Raw genomic sequence first — 16,957 nt, 5'->3', positions numbered from 1 at the left:
AGACAGGGGAGTGGGGCTAATTGGATAGCTCTTTCACTGAGCCAACACAGGCAAGATGGGCCAAATAGCCACCTCCTGTGCTGTGTGATTCTATAATTCTAACCTGGAATTTCCACAAGGAGAGGAGCCAAGCTGCTGTCAATACAGAGAAACTTGGGGAAAAAAGGATGTACGGGACTGGAAAAGACCTTTGTTTACATCTGGCTGGCCCAACAGCAACAACCTTCTCGCCTCATGATGTACGTATTTAGGACTACCTGAACAGTCACTTTAAAAGGACAGGTGAAGTTAAACACTGCTCCGCTTTAGCAGTTAAACAGCTGTATCCTGGTACTCCAGATTACCCACAAGCAGCGCCATGGGAAATCAGCTAATCTTGAATTATTTTTTGCCAGAGATGTGCTAATGCCACTTACAGTATTACAATTGCAGGCATAAAGTAAGCCCATGGTGGCTTGATGGATAAATTCACCACATGGTGTGTGTGATAGTGATGCGGGCCAGGGATATCCCAGGCAAAACAGGCAAGAAATTGAGTGATATCTGGAACACCGTTCTTGAAAAGTATCGCACTAGCTAAGTCTTGTTTGCCATTTCTGACACTTTATATGGTTGGTTAGGAATATTGTTGTTAGATGACCAGACATCAGAAATATATTGTATATGTGGGTTTTATTCAAGTGGAAACCTATTAATTTCACTCTTTTGTCCCTAGAATTTGAAGGGTTTCTTCTCTGATTCAACTTCATTCAACATTGTGATGGATATGCTGTTTATGAAGGGAAACTATGAGCGTAAGTGAGCTTTGAAAACCAGTGTGCTTTACGACGTGTACTGGACAAAGAATTTTGTAATCGACCGCAGATGATTATTTCTTCGTTGGGCTCATTCCATGATCGTGTGCTCCTAGTGTGATGCGGGAAATCGCAGGCCCATGTTCAAATTAATGGGTGGACCATTAGGTACTTTGGGCCCACAATTTCCTAACTAGCACCAGATCTTGGAATCAGTCCTTGCATATCTATAGTAATAATGCTACAGCCATAAATCACAACATATCAAGGGCATGGTGAAGAAATGTATATCATCCAAAGCACCCAAATAATGAATCAGTTATTTTATGTGGTTGTAATGTAATACAGGCATTCAGCTGCCTGTTACAAACAGGCAGAACATGTTAATGTATTTAAGTAATTGATTACTGGAGCATGAATTGTGTAACTTTGCCCATTGCTATCCAATGGCCTAGAATTTGCTGTAGCAGGGCAACGAGCAGCGTCCGCCGTTAGTTAGACTTGCCCTTGCTTGTTTAATTTTGATATTTTGAGCCACAAGTTGCTGGACATGAGAGATGGAAACGTTGCAGTGGGGGAAATCGCGTATCTGGGATCTGAGTGAACAGGGCAAGCAAGTGTGGATCTCCTTAACCAATCAGATTCAAGGATTGTGAAATTAACAGCGCAAGGACTGAGAACGAAGTGTAAATTAGAGTGGGTGAATTCAACGTCAAATCAGGTACAGAAAGAGAGGGAGAGAAAAAAGAGATAAAGGAAAAGTTTTTTAAAATTTTCTTTAAATTTAAAAAAAAATCTCCAACGACAATTAGAACCTGAAGGAATGAGACTCCACACTTGTAATAGTTAATTTTCAGTGCCAAAGATGTTGACTGGCAGAGGAGATTCACCAGGATGTTACCAGGGCTGGAGCGCTTCAGCTATGAAGAGAGACTGGGCAGATTGGGTTTGTTTTCCTTGGAGCAGAGGAGGCTGAGGGGGGACATGATTGAGGTGTACAAAATTATGAGGGGCACAGATAGGATGGATACTAAGGAGCTTTTTCCCTTCGTTGAGGGTTCTATAACAAGGGGACATAGATTCAAGGTAAAAGGCGGGAGGTTTAGAGGGGATTTGAGAAAGAACTTTTTCACCCAGAGGATGGTTGGAGTCTGGAACTCACTGCCTGAAAGCGTTGTGGAGGCAGGAACCCTCACAACATTCAAGAAGCATTTGGATGAGCACTTGAAATGCCATAGCATACAAGGCTACGGACCAAATGCTGGAATATGGGATTAGAGTAGACAGGGCTTGATGGCCGGCGCGGACACGATGGGCCGAAGGGCCTCTATCCGTGCTGTATAACTCTATGACTCTATGATTCTAATTAACACTTATCATGTCATTAAAAGGGTACTTAGACTGAAATTGACTAGATTTAACTTTCTGTGGCGAATTTAGTTTGTATCTACCGCGCAAATACAGGAATGTCACGCCGTTTAATATCTTTCAATGGTGTGGCAGACAGCGAGATGCCGTTTTCGCGATGCTAATGGTGGAGCGGCGCATCTCAGACAGTAACTTTTGGATTTTTGCGTTTGACCGCGCGTCTGCCCTCGTCTGAAGTTGCTGTAGCGTTTGCACATAAATGACGGTGAGCACCATTAGCCTTGCCATTATTTTGACAGTAAATTCTGGGCCGTTATGTTTTCTCTAAACCTTCCTGTGGCCCCAGCATCAATCAGAAACAAATATCTGCTTGTTGCTATTCTCTCAGGCTGATCTTGTCATGATACCTAAAAGAGAAACCTCCTAAATATTCTTCAGAATTATTATTATAATATATTATCTGTTTGTTTGAGGAAAGAATAGTAAACCCAATAGTTGTTAGAAATCAAGTAGAAAGTAAGAGAGAATTTTTTTATCCATTCATGGGATGTGGGCGTTGCTGGCAAGGCCAGCATTTATTGCCCATCCTTAATTGCCTTTGAGAACGTGACTTGCCCTTATAAGGTGCCTTATCATGTCCTCGGGAAATCCTATGTGCTTTACAGCCAATTAATTTTTTTGAAGCGTAGTCACTGTTATGTAGACAATCAGAGCCGCCAGTTTGCACACAGCAAGGTGCTACAAACATTAAATGAGTTGAATGACCAATTAACTTAATTGGTGGTGTATGTTAAGGGAATAATGTTGGCCAGAACATTGGGAGAATTGTTTGCACTTCCTCAGAGTCTTGGGATCTTTAACATTTACCTGAACCACTGGACCAGATAGATGGGACCATGGTTTAGTGCCTCATCTGAAAGACATTAATACAACACTCCAACACTACAGCACTCATTCTGAACTATACTGAAGTGCCAGCCTAGATTATATCTCGTCATTTAGAAAAAGAGTAGATTGCACACATAACCGGATATAAAGGTAACAAGAATATTGTAGATAGTATTAGAGAATGAGGCACATTTAATGCTGAGGGTAATCACAATCAGTATAATGTCATAGGAACAGGAGTAGGCCATTCAGCCCCTCATGCCTGCTCCGCCATTTGATAAGATCTTGGCTGATATGTGATCTAACTCCATATACCTGCCTTTGGCCCATATCCCTTAATACCTTTGGTTGCCAAAAAGCTATCTATCTGATTTAAATTTAGCAATTGAGCTAGTATCAATTGCCGTTTGCGGAAGAGAGTTCCAAACTTCTACCACCCTTTGTGTGTAGAAATGTTTTCTAATCTCACTCCTGAAAGGTCTGGCTCTAATTTTTAGACTGTGCCCCCTACTCCTAGAATCCCCAACCAACGGAAATAGTTTCTCTCTATCCACCCTATCCGTTCCCCTTAATATCTTATAAACTTCGATCAGATCACCCCTTAACCTTCGAAACTCCAGAGAATACAACCCCAATTTGTGTAATCTGTCCGCGTAACTTAACCCTTGAAGTCCGGGTATCAATCTAGTAAACCTACTCTGCACTCCCTCCAAGGCCAATATGTCCTTCCGAAGGTGCGGTGCCCAGAACTGCTCACAGTACTCCAGGTGCGGTCTAACCAGGGTTTGTATAGCTGCAGCATAACTTCTGCCCCCTTGTACTCTAGTCCTCTAGATATAAAGGCCAGCATTTCATTTGCCGCCTTGATTATTTTCTGCACCTGTTCATGAAACTTCAATGATCTATGTACCTGAACCCCTAAGTCCCTTTGGACATCCACAGTTTTTAACTTTTTACCATTTAGAAAGTACCCTGTTCTATCCTTTTTTGATCCAAAGTGGATGACCTCACATTTGTCTGCATTGAATTCCATTTGCCACAGTTTTGCCCATTCACCTAATCTATCAATATCGCTTTGTAATTTTATGTTTTCATCTACACTGCTTACAATGCCACCAATCTTTGTGTCTTCGGCAAACTTAGATATGAGACTTTCTATGCCTTCATCTAAGTTGTTAATAAATATTGTGAATAATTGAGGCCCCAAGACAGATCCCTGCGGGACTCCACTAGTCACATCCTGCCAATATGAGTACCTACCCGTTATCCCTACTCTCTGTCGCCTTTCGCTCAGCCAACTTCCTAACCAAGTCCGTACTTTTCCCTCGATTCCATGGGCTTCTATCTTAGCTAACAGTCTCTTATGTGGGACCTTATCAAATGCCTTCTGGAAGTCCATATAAATAACATCCATTGACATTCCCCTGTCCACTACTTTAGTCACCTCTTCAAAAAATTCAATCAGGTTTGTCAGGCACGACCTACCTTTCACAAATCCATGCTGGCTGTCTCTGATTAACTGAAAATTCTCGGTGTTCAGTCACCCTATCCTTAATTATAGACTCCAGCATTTTCCCCACAACAGATGTTAGGCTAACTGGTCTATAATTCCCTGGTTTCCCTCTCTCTCCTTTCTTAAAAAGCGGAGTGACGTGCAATTTTCCAATCTAGAGGGACAGTTCCTGAATCTAGAGAACTTTGAAAGATTATAGCTTTATGTCACATGACAATCTGATGGAGAGAAGAGTTCAAATGGAAGTGTCAGAATTGTTCATTTTTATATGCCATGCCAATGTTAATTCAAGATTTCAGCCAGCCATTGTATTTCTGTACGGCACTGTAATTATTTAATGTTAAATTAATAATGTGTTAATTGATTAGGTGCTTTGGAAGTCCTCTTGGAAATGAAAAATCAAGGAGTAAAATTTAGTAAAGACACTTACATACTGGCATTTGCTGTCTGTTACAAACTGGTAAGTGATTCTTAAACATGTCAAGCACTTCTTGCTTTAAATCTGTATGTTGGCATAAGTGGAGAGCTGGCCATCAGTTTCATGCCTTTGCCAACTGGAGCTACAGATATAGGTACTGTAAGGAAACCCCTACTCCTAAAGAATCTTAATACACAGGGCTTGGTTAATAAGCAGAAGACATTTTCATGCAGAGCTTGTGTAAAAGCAAATCAAGAAACAACAGAAGCCTGTTGGATATCCTGCCTATATGTGGGAAGGTTACCATTAAACAATGCCTTCTCATTCATTTCACCTTGGCTTCCTCTAAGCAGCCTGCGAATAACGGATGTCCACATGGCAACTATGGAATCACACCCCAGCAATAGGTACTTCCCTGCAGGAGTAAGAAGAAGAAAGTTGGGGAGGGGAGAGAAACGAGGGGAGAAAAAAAAACACCTGATGAGCACTTCTTACAAAGAGTCTTGGGCACTTATAATATATGGAAACAAATCTTTTACTACTGCTTCTGTTTGAAACATTTAGGTCTGCTACAAAGAATGTAATTTATCACTATTTGAAGATCTCTATCAGGTCACCCCTTAATCTTCTCTGCTCTAGTGAGTCACTGCAGGCAGATATAAACAACATTGGTAAGTGGGCAGGCAAATGGTGTGTTACTTCATACAGTGAGACGACCCAGTCACTAATTCTGTCCAAAATGATTGAATGTGTATTTGCCTTTAACTTAGTTCCTGTTTCACTGGCTATGAACTGCCTTCAGTGTCATTGCCCAGCAAGTCAGCTCAGTCTACTATATATTTAACATCCCTGTGCATAACCATCATACAGTTATTTATCTGCCATGTATGATTATTCCATTCAAACTTAAATGGGCAACATTCCTGAAAATTGGTCATTATACTCTGGTCGTACAGTACAGTACCTATATCTGTAGCTCCAGTCATGGCTGTAATTATAACAAAGATTATCTTCCACCTTCTCTCCACATTTCTTTCTTGGCTGTCTCTATTTTATCAATATAACTGGTCATTGCTACCTTGCTGAGGACTTTCCTGAACTCTCTGTACACTATATTAAACATTTTGCTGGGAATCTGTCATATATCCGCTACTCTTGGCGAGCAGGGTTTGGGGTGAGATGGATTGTAGTTAACCTCTGGGTTCACTTGAGGCTTGTTAATTTTGTACACATGCCCTCTAGTTCTTCACTCTTGGGACAAGTTAAATTGCCTGCTTACATCTGCACCATCAATGACTCTCATTTTAAAAACTTTGATCCTGTCTCACCTGCCCCAAATCTTTTTACCAGTGAAAACAAGTTCAACTCTGTGTAGAATAATGAATGTCACTTTGTCCTGCTGTCCTAGTTGAGGGAGGAGACTATGTGGCTTTGCTCACTGGGGTAGGTCTGCATTCTCTGAACATCTAAATGATCTTCACACAGAATACCGCTGAGTCATACAAGATCTGCATCGTGCTATTGGAAGAATCATTGTTAAGAGGCGATTTCATTCCCCGACATGCATATTGCTTTGCAGTAGCATTTGCAATCAAGCAGGTATGGTTTTCTACCCAGCCTTGCAGCACTGAATATATAAGTTGCTACTGATCCTAATAAAGTAGAATTAGGCATGCAGGAAGTTTTTCTTTCTTTAATGTGGTTCTGTTTTCCACTGTCTTACCTGGAGGATACACTTAAAAGACCAGTTCTTTATAGTTAATTTATTTTCCAGACTAAAAACTTAGCTTGCTTTCATTGTGATTTAAGGTTTTTTTTGTAACCATTATAGAGTAGTAGTGGAATTCTGTTTATTTTGTAGTGCTGTTAAATAAACATCAACACTATGTTGTGTAATCCAAAATACTTGTAGCAATGCAGCAGAATTAAAAATAAATCTCCTCTTACTCGCCTCCCCCCCACCCCACCCCCCAAATTTGTGGTAGACAGTGGGGAGAGGACAAGAAAGAGATGTGAATAATCTTTTTTAATACAGCACATCCAAATTAGGGGCATTCAAATTAATTTCCTGTGGCCCAAGGTCTTTATTTCCAAGATTGTAAGTTATATACTATGTTTAAACCAAGTAATCACATTTGTGCTGTTTTTCTGAGTTTAATATATAATATTCCAATGGGAAATAGCCTCTTCAATCTCATAGTACTTAAGTAGCGTGAGACCATGCCAGAGGTATATTTAAATTGTGAATTTAAATATGCACCCATTAGCGCATCTGACATCAGGTACTGTAACTTGATGTTTGTTGAGTAAGTTTTATTGGTTTTGCTATGGTGTTGCTATGATGTCCTATCTGTTTTTAATTTTTAAAGGTCTGTTAAATGCAGTTGCCTTCATTTAAGGGAAAAAACAAACACAGCGTCTTTAATGTTCTTCGGTAAAAGTGGAGGAATTTGATCCAACCTAGTATTAGTTATTCCATCACTGGAAATTTTATGTGATGCCATTGCTTAATTCTTTGTTTTTATTTATGGTGGTTTTTTTTGCATTCTCTCATTTTGCAGAATGATATTGAAAAGGCTCGATCAATTTATTCACGCATTATGTACACAGACAGCAAAATTTGTCTTAATCTTCATGTAAGTATCACTATCACTATTAAAGAAAGAATTTGGATTCATTTAGCACCTTTCACAACCCAGCCAAAAAATGCCATTAGATCATGTTGGAAAAACTAAAGTAGGTGGCAAGTCATTTGTGGGACTAACCAGAAAAGTAGTCCCAGTCCCTGCTCCTGACGACCTCACCTGTGTCGCATTTTCTATATTTTCGTGGCAGAATTCGGCAGCAGTGGTATATTTACAAACCACCTAAAATGTGTAAACACTTTTTAACAGGTTAATTAGACATATGGAACAAAAATGAGTTCAGACAAACTGAAAAAGCACCTGTCTATCTCCAATTAATTTCACTTCAGTCCCATGGTGTCAGCAAAGAGTACATGTTTCATCCCATCAGAGAGAGTTGAGTTCAAACCCAGGTCACAAGTGTGCTCACCTACTGTGCCATCCAGTTCCCCTTTTTTACATAACAACATAATAGTTAAGGAAACTGTTATACTGATGGTTTAAATATCTAGTTTGAGAATTTATTCAGCGAGTAACTGGACTCCACAGACCACAAAGGTTCCAGGCTCTATCACTGATTTTTTTTGTTGTTGTATTAGCTGAGCTCAGCCTGTGGTAGGGATGACCTTGATATTCACTAAGAAAAAAAACTGGAAAAGAAAGACCAACAGGACATTTGGGCAGGGCAGGGGTGGTTACCTAAATAAAAGCTCTGTACACAAATGCACGTAATATAAGAGATGAATCAAGCAAGTTAAAAGCACAAATTCCATTTAAAGGGCATGAATTACAGAGACCTGGCTACAAGCTGAGCATAATTGGTAGCGAAATATTCCATGTTATAGGATCTTTAGAAAGGACAGGGAAATTGGGAAAAGAGGAGAAGTAGAAATATTGATCAAAGACACAGTAGAAAGAGGGAGTTCAGGAAGGGTGATAGAACAGTGGAAACACTATGGGCAGAATGAAGGAACAGCAAAAGATGCAAGACTCTGGTAGGAGCTGTCTACACACCTCCTGATTGTAATGATGTAGTGGGGATATATAAATACGGAGATCAGGGGAGCATATAGCAAAAAACAATGTGATTTATAATGGGAGATTTTAGTTTTCACGTGGACTGGATGATGCAGAACAGCTCAAGTAGTAAAGGCAATGGATTTCTAGAATGTGTTCGGGATAGTTTTCTACAACAATGTGTTTTAGAACCGACAAGGGAATAGTCCATACTAGATTTAATGATGAGTAACAAATTAAAATTAGTTAAGAATCTGATGGTAAGGGAACATCTTTGGAAAGTGACCATTATATGATCAAATTTGATATTAAGCTCGAGAGAGAGAGATGGGAGAGTCACAAACCGGGGTTTTAAATTTTAGTAAAACAAACTTTGGAAGCATGAGAAATGCGTTGACTGCAGTAAACTGGGCATGAAACGCACTGACATTAGTTATTGGCAAGATACAAAACCAGTACATACCCCTAAAGGCAACGGCTCAACTCATGTGGTTAAGCAACCGTGGTCAACAAATGAAGTAAGAGAGTATTAAACTAAAAGAAAAGGCTTACACAAATGCAAGGAAAAGTAATCCAGCAGTCTGGGACAGCTTTAACAAGTAGCAACAGGATACAAAGAAAGTAATAAAAAGGGAATAGGAAAAAAAAACTTGCAAGTGATAGCAAACCTAACACTAAAAGTTTTTACAAATATATTAAAAGTGACTGGTAAAAGGGAATGTGGGCATATTAAAGACAGATGCAGACAAAACTATAATGGACAGTAAGGAAATGGCAGTTACTCTGTCCCAGATGATAACTTCCCCACAACTGATGTTAGATTGACGGGTCTGTAGTTTCCTCGTTTCTCCCTCCTTTTTTAAATAATGGAGTGACATTTGCAATTTTCCAATCCAGTCCAGTTCCAATCCATGTACACAAATCACTAAAATCCCATGGACATGTACAAAAAGTAATCAAAAAAGCTAATGGAATGTTGCCCTTTATCTCAAGGGGATTGGAATACAAAAGTGAGGAAGTGATGCTTCATTTGTACAGAGCCTTGTTTAGACCCTATTTAGAGTACTCCGTTCAGTTTTGAGCACCGCATCTCAGGAAGGACACGTTGGTCTTGGAGAGAGTACAGTCCAGCTTCACCAGAATACCAGGGCTGAAAGGGTTAAATTATAAGGCCAGGTTGCATAAAGTTGGTTTGCATTCCCATGAGTTCAGAAAGTTGATGGGTGATCTAATCAGGGTCTTTAATATGATAAATATTTATATACTATACTTTTACTAGCAACTGAGAATGTGTTTAGTTTTTAAGCGCTATATCAAATGTAACTATGCAATATTTGTTCAGGTCTTTGTACTGGCTCTGTCAGGAGCACAACAGAATCTACTCTCTGTGTTGGAAACAGCAGTTGTAAACAATGTCCCAAAATTTGTGAAAAAGGTGGATTTTTCACAAGAAGTGGTAAGTATGTAAATAGAGAATCCTAATGTCCTGACTGAACTCTCCAGTACTTTGCCCGTTCCTTCATTGTCGGTGTGTCAAAATCCTGAAACTCCCTACCTAACAGTATTGGGGGAGTACCTTCACATGGACTGCAGCGATTCAAAAAGAAGGCCCATCACTACCTCAATGGCAACTAAGGATGGGCAATAAATGCCGACCTTGCCAGCAACGCCCATATCCCGAAGAATGTTTTTTTAAAAAGGCCAATCTTCTTGTGTGCATCTTAGTGGTGACTGGCAGAGGCTAACAGTTGATCCCAATTCTGTCCTCACCTGATGTCCACTTGCATGAATTTCAGCTGAAGTCCTGAGACTAGCAATCCTGAGCAGGAACCTTGGCTCCTTTTATTTCTCAAATCCTGCCCAGAAGCACTGAAGCCAACATCTAGTACCATACTGCTACCCAGGCTTTGATCATCTAATGCCGCACAGATCGGGGGTTTAATCTGGGATCTTCCTGCTCTGTATGGTCCAGTACAGCACTTGACAGTTAATTTACTAACTGAGCCATCAGTTGAGCTGTTCCCTGTCTCTATAGGAGAGGATACACCACTGTTCTTTTTTTGGTTTATTTATTATGCACCTCCTGTGGTGCAAGGCTTGGGAGAGCATGCAAGCACTCTGCAGGGTGGATGGCATGATCTACCGGGACCTTGTTCTACATTTTACTCCCCTTTTGTACCCTTGAAGTAAAAGTATTGTGACTGTGAACATTATTTAGTCCACTGAGTTATGTTAAGTATCTTGCTACCAACTGATGCTATCAATTTATGTATGACAAAAAATGTCCATCTCATTTGTATTTTTGTTTTGAATCCCCAAACTCTCTGCACTTGTATCAAACTGATGCCCACTTGTTTTCTACATGTCTCATCACTGATGCCATTTAACACTGTAAAACGGCCACCAAGTTAAATAAATGAAGAAGATTTGTGATCTGGCAGCCGATCACAAGCCTATATTAACTCTGATCTATTTTTCATCAAGCTGGCTGTAGTGCGAGAAACCTTGGAGAACAAACCAGAGCTTCAAAGCCAGTTTGAGGATGTGTGTGAAACACTGCAAAAGTCTGGACAAATCACAACACTGAGTCTCGATGATATGCTTTGCCACACACCAAATGGAAAGAAACCCCTTAACCCTCTGCTGGATCAAAGGAAAATCAGCCGACGGACCTACAAACCTCTGCGGTCAGTCTTACTTTCCGAGTAACTCACCTGGACTGTATCATTGGATAGTGTGGAACAGCTGTATCTGTGCATCTTTCACAAATTATTGATATTCATCCAGTCTGCTGAAAGAACAATTTTTTTAAGATCTGGTTTTGCATTTTCTAACAGACAAATAGAACACAAAAAAAAACAAAGCAATTCTTGAAGAAAGGAAATGAAAGTTGATGAGCAAGTTTTGAAGATTGTCACTGTTACAGTAGTTGGGAAAGGTCAAAGAGAATGCCATGCATTTTTCGTATCTAAGAAAAAGGTCCCAGAAAAAAACTATGTTATAACTTGGATGCCATCTTTTCTTGCATGTCTTTTGAGGATGGAAGAGGAAGAAATGTACTCTTGATTCATTGTTTTTCTGTTGTACATCCAGAGACTCTAAAATAATTTAGAATGCTTCCATCATACTTTAACTTAACATGAGAAGCTATTTATTCATCACACTCTCTGGTTTCATTTAAATCTATATCCTACATTTGCACACTTGCCCAAAAGCACAAAAGAATTCCTGCAGAAGCAGTTTTAGCAAAAACCTTGCATTCAAGCTTCATTGGTCACTGCCCAGACTCACTTGACTATTGTAAAGCTATAAAACCTGCTGACATAGTTGTCTTTTCTGTAGCGTTGACAAAACTGAGCCTGTTTTAGCTGAAGAATAAATGGCTAAAGGAAAAGCCATGTTAGGAGAATATCTTTCAATTTTTCCCATATTTCATCAGGCTTGGAATTCTTTTGAATAATTTCCCAAACTTGGTGCATCATACTCCTTCCCTTTTTTCGGAGATGTAATTGATGTTTCTTTGTTGCCAGTCGATTAGCAAAAAAGTTGACACGAGTATAAACCAGAGAAACTCACATTATACTCAGGCCAACATTTCAGCTAAGATTAGTGAACAGAGAAAAATATTCCCCCATTTTCACTTCAATAAAGACTTCTTATCTTAATAAGTTGTAATATTTTGTCAAACTTCGTCTTACCGCATGCTCAGTTCCTTTTTGCCAAATGGACGAAACCCAACATATCCAAAAGTTTCTTCAGATACCTTAAAAGTCATTTACCAAATTGTGTAGTTAACTTTTACCAAGTCATAAAGTAACTTTTTCTGCAGTGTTTGTAAATAGTATGCAATACAATATTAGAGTATCCTCTGCACATGGATCATGCTTTGTATTTTGAAGGGCTTTTTATTGTCAGTCAGCTTCACAACAGGAAGTGGGCCTATGTAGAATGCGCACTGTACATTTTTAAAGGAATCTGGATTTAAAATCTGTAAATGCATGGCGACTAATTTTTTAAAAAATATTTTGAAATTTGAAAAGTATTTTCTTCAAATTCCTTTCAAAGATGCAAACAGTCCACTGAGAATATGATGGACTATGCATCTGTTTACATTCTGTATTTGAACACTAAGTTGTCCCCTCAACAATAACTTCTATTTATAAAAAAACTACATTAGATTTGATCAGGGGCTCTCTAATCAGAATGTCCTTTTGAACTGCAAAGTGTATTTTCTAGTATTTCTATGTCCATCATCACTGACCTCTGAACTTGGTAGTTTACCTTAAATCTTCAATTTATTAAGGGACTTCCTCTCATTAGATGCTGATTGACAGCTAATTAATTTGTCATAACACAAGACCATTAATGTATTAAGAGTTGCATGGTTCGCAGGGAATAATACCCACATTCCTGCGAACAATCTCAATCTTTGTCCTCTGTAATAAGCCTCTCAGTTCCAGTTCCAGTTCCAAGTGACTCCAAACATAAATCCATCTCTCTGGCTGCTTGACAGCTGGGTGACTCTGGGCTTCATTCCCTCCTACAGCCAGATCTTACTGCTCTCGTACTACAACAATAACAGGGCAGTCAGAGAAGAGGTTACAACCATAATAGATGCAAATGGGCTTGAAACTGAGGATGAGCCGACAATAATAAATGTTCTGAATGACTACTTCCACCTTTCACAAGAGAAGACGTGGACAATATGCCTAACTCAAAAAAGCGGTAATCTAAGTAAAGTCAATGACTTCAAAACGAAAACCCTAGTCAGGCTATAAAAAACTCGACGAATAGTCACTGGAGTTCGATAGTCTTTATCTCAATGTTGAAAGAGAGTAGGGACGAGATTTGTTAGGCACTGACAACCATTATATGGGTGATACTGGAAACTGGGGAGATTGGAAATGGGCTAAAGTGATGTCCATATTCAAAAAAGATGACAAAACAGGCACGGACATTTACGGATACATTGGTCTCTCTTCCATCCTGTGTAAAATAATGGAATTGATTCATCCCAAAGTGCTATATAAAGGAGTCATCAAAAATATAGACACTGAGCCAAAGAAGGAAATATTAGGGGGTTTGAGGTGAGTTTTAAGGAAGATCTTAAAGGAGATGGAAGGGCAGAAAGGGTTAAGGAGGGAATTCCACAATGGGGCCGACAAAGCTGAAGGCATAGTTGCCAATGGTGGGACAAAGAGGGGATGCACAAGAGGAGGTTGGAGTTAGAGGAATGGAGAGTTTGGAGGGGGTTGTAGCACTGGAAATATTTTATCAGATATAAGGTAACTAAGTATCAGGGCAATAGAGATAGGTATCACAATCAGCCGAGGGCAACTAGATCTGTTATCAGATTGACTAAAAGAGCAATGGAGAAGAAGAAAGTCGATACTGATATCAAGATCTTTCTCACATATGTTTGGAATCATAGCCATTAAGAGAGACCTGGGGGTATATGTGCACAAATCATTGAGGGTGGCAGGGCAGATTGAGAAAGCGGTTAAAAAAGCATACAGGATCCTGGGTTTTATAAATAGAGGCATAGAGTACAAAAGCAAGGAAGTTATGATGAAACTTTATAAAACACTGGTTTGGCCACAACTGGAGTATTGTGCCCAATTCTGGGCACTGCACTTTAGGAAAGATGTGAAGGCCTTAGAGAGGGTGCAGAAGAGATTTACTAGAATAGTTCCAGGGATGTAGGACTTCAGTTATGTGGATAGACTGGAGAAGCTGGGATTGTTCTCCTTAGAGCAGAGAAGGTTGAGGGGAGATTTGATAGAGGTGTTCAAAATCATGACGGATCTAGATAGAGAGAAACTGTTCCCATTGACGGAAGGGTCAAGAACCAGAGAAGACAGATTTAAGGTAATTGTCAAAAGAACCAAAGGCGACAAGAGGAAAATCTTTTTTACGCAGCGAGTGGTTATGATCTGGAATGCACTGCCTGAGAGGGTGGTTGAGGCAGAGTCTATCGTGGCTTTCAAAAGGGAATTGGTAAGTACTTGAAGTGAAAAAAAATTTCAGGGCTACGGGGAAAGGGTGGGGGAGTGGGACTAGTTGGATTGCTCTTGCAGAGAGCCGGCACAGGTGCGACGGGCCTAATGGCCTCCTTCTGTGCTGTAACCATTCTATGATTAAGGACTTTGTAGGGCTATTCAGACATTCTGCCTGGCAGATTTGGGTGGAGTCTCAAGACATGGCTGAGGTTTTAAATGGCTTCTTTGTATCAGTCTTCACTATTGAAGATGAAGCTGAACTATCAATATTGTAGCTGATGCCAAAACTGAACATGTAGAAGTGGATCAGAAACAGTTCTCGCTAGAATTAGAACTCTTATAGCAGATCGGGCTGCTGGCCTTGATGTCATTCACCCTTGGGTGTTAAATGAAATGATGGCTGTGTTATGTAAGCCACTGAGGTCTGGGATTGTTCCTATAGACTAGAGGGGCCCATTTAGTGCCTATATTTTTTTTAAGCCAGAACTGAGTAACGATAGGTCCATTAGTTTAACTTCAGTTATAAGCAACTTGATTGAATTTTTGAGGAGGTAACAAAGTTGGTGGATGATGGAAGTCCAGTAGATATTGTGTATCTAGATTTTCAAAAGTCCTTTGATAAAGTGCCACACAAAAGGCCACTAAGTAAGGTTGCATCTTGTGGGATTGGCAGACAGGTCTTGTGTTGGATAGAGAGTTTGGTTGCATTCGCGTAGACAGAAAGTAGTTATTAATGGTACCAGCTCTGCGTGTCACTAGTGGAGTCGCACAGGGTTCAGTGTTAGGGCTGTTGCACTTCACCATCTTAAATAATTAGATGAAGGCATTGGGGAACAATCCACAAGTTTGCAGATGACATGAAGATATGTGTGGGTATAAGGATCTTAGATGAAAAAAATTGCAGGTGGATCTAGTTGTCATGGGGGAATGGGCCCATGTCCAACAGATGTCTTCAATATAGACAAGTGCAGCATGTTGCATTTAGGCAGCAGCAATCCCAGGCATGTATACGCCATGCAGAGTTGCATGCTCAAGGCTACAGTGCAGAAGAGGAACTTAGGGGGGTGTTAAAGTTCCTGAATCATTGAGGGTTCATCACTAATGTCACAAGGCTGTTGCACAAGCAAATAGGGTGGTAGGATGTATAGCCACAATTGAATACGAGTCTAGAAGTGCAATTGTTTCTTTATACAGTACATGGTCTGGTTGCATCTAGAATACTCAGTCCAGGTTGGGTCACCTCACATCATAGGAATGTTGAAGCTCTAGAAAAGATTCAGAGGTGGGCCATTTGATTGATACCGAGTTTAAGGGTCCTTAGTTATCTGAACTGGCATGGAGAACAGGGGCTTTTTCCTTTGGGAAAAGTGTAGACTCAAGTGGCATGATTGAGATCTTTAAAATAATAAAGGGTTAGATTTTGTCCATGTAGATAAGGTTATTTCAACTAGATAGGCAGGGAGAACCAAGGAATATCAGTATAAGTTACAAAAGCACAGTAAGGTTTGATGCATGGAAGTAATTATTTTCAGAGTTGGTGACTTCTGAAAGAGGTTGCCACTATGTGTCATGAGGGTGGACTTGCTGCAGTTCCTCAAAAGGTAGTTGGATGGGTTCCTGTAGCTGGAAGATATCTCGAGCTATAGAAGTCAGATGAGCTAAGAGGGACTTGTGATATCAGTCACCATTGCCTACTGGAGCTTGCTTGATTGTCATGAGGGGGCTTGGAGAGGAATTGGCCTAAGATATTTCTCTTGCTTTTTGCCACTTAGGAGTTTGTATGACTGTGTGTACAGATGGAGGCGTGTGGATGGGATAGAATTGATGGTGCGTTGGACAAACTGATCTTTTCCTGTTCTCCTTCATATATTCATATGAAATGCTATCTGCATAACATGCCTCTCTTTGCTTTAAAATCTTCAAAAAGTTTTTTGTAAAAGTAAATGTAGAAAGCATGTTTTGAAAGCAGCAGGTAACTGCACATTTATAGGGTTGAATGGGTCTGAATGTCTGAGAAGGTTGGATTGATGCTGGAATAGTGTTATCATGATTCAATGATAGGTTGGGAGGAGACCTAAACTGATAAGACTGTGCATGTGTTGATCAATTAAAATACATAATTTTTTTATAAAGTAATCATAGAAAGTTATGGCAAAGAAGGAGGCCATTCGCCTCATCGGGTCCGTGCTGGCCGAAAAAGAACTATCCAGCTTAATCCCATTTTCCAGCACTTGGTCTGTAGCCCTGTAGGTTACAGTAGTTCAAGTGCGCATCCCAGTACTTTTTAAATGAGTTGAGGGTTTCTGCCTCTACCACCCTTACAGGCAGCGAGTTCC

The 16,957-nt window shown here is 40.0% G+C and overlaps 1 protein-coding gene across 4 annotated transcripts in view; it reads left to right on the top strand.

The window, feature by feature from the left end:
• The window catches only part of ptcd2 (pentatricopeptide repeat domain 2), a 41,774-nt gene extending 29,484 nt beyond the window's left edge, over positions 1-12,290 (top strand). For all 4 annotated transcript variants that reach the window (XM_067982747.1, XM_067982745.1, XM_067982746.1 and 1 more), the window contains 6 exons: positions 716-794; positions 4,932-5,023; positions 6,467-6,580; positions 7,543-7,617; positions 9,965-10,078; positions 11,107-12,290. In XM_067982747.1, the coding sequence (XP_067838848.1) occupies positions 716-794; positions 4,932-5,023; positions 6,467-6,580; positions 7,543-7,617; positions 9,965-10,078; positions 11,107-11,331 (699 nt within the window). In that variant the 3' untranslated portion in view covers positions 11,332-12,290. The remainder of the gene's footprint in view (positions 1-715; positions 795-4,931; positions 5,024-6,466; positions 6,581-7,542; positions 7,618-9,964; positions 10,079-11,106) is intronic.
• Positions 12,291-16,957: the final 4,667 nt, after the last annotated feature.

Source organism: Heptranchias perlo, chromosome 4, assembly GCF_035084215.1.
Source record: "Heptranchias perlo isolate sHepPer1 chromosome 4, sHepPer1.hap1, whole genome shotgun sequence".
Taxonomy (NCBI): domain Eukaryota; kingdom Metazoa; phylum Chordata; class Chondrichthyes; order Hexanchiformes; family Hexanchidae; genus Heptranchias; species Heptranchias perlo.
The sequence above is the reverse complement of the archived record's forward strand: the minus strand, read 5'-3'. Positions and strand labels throughout refer to the sequence as shown.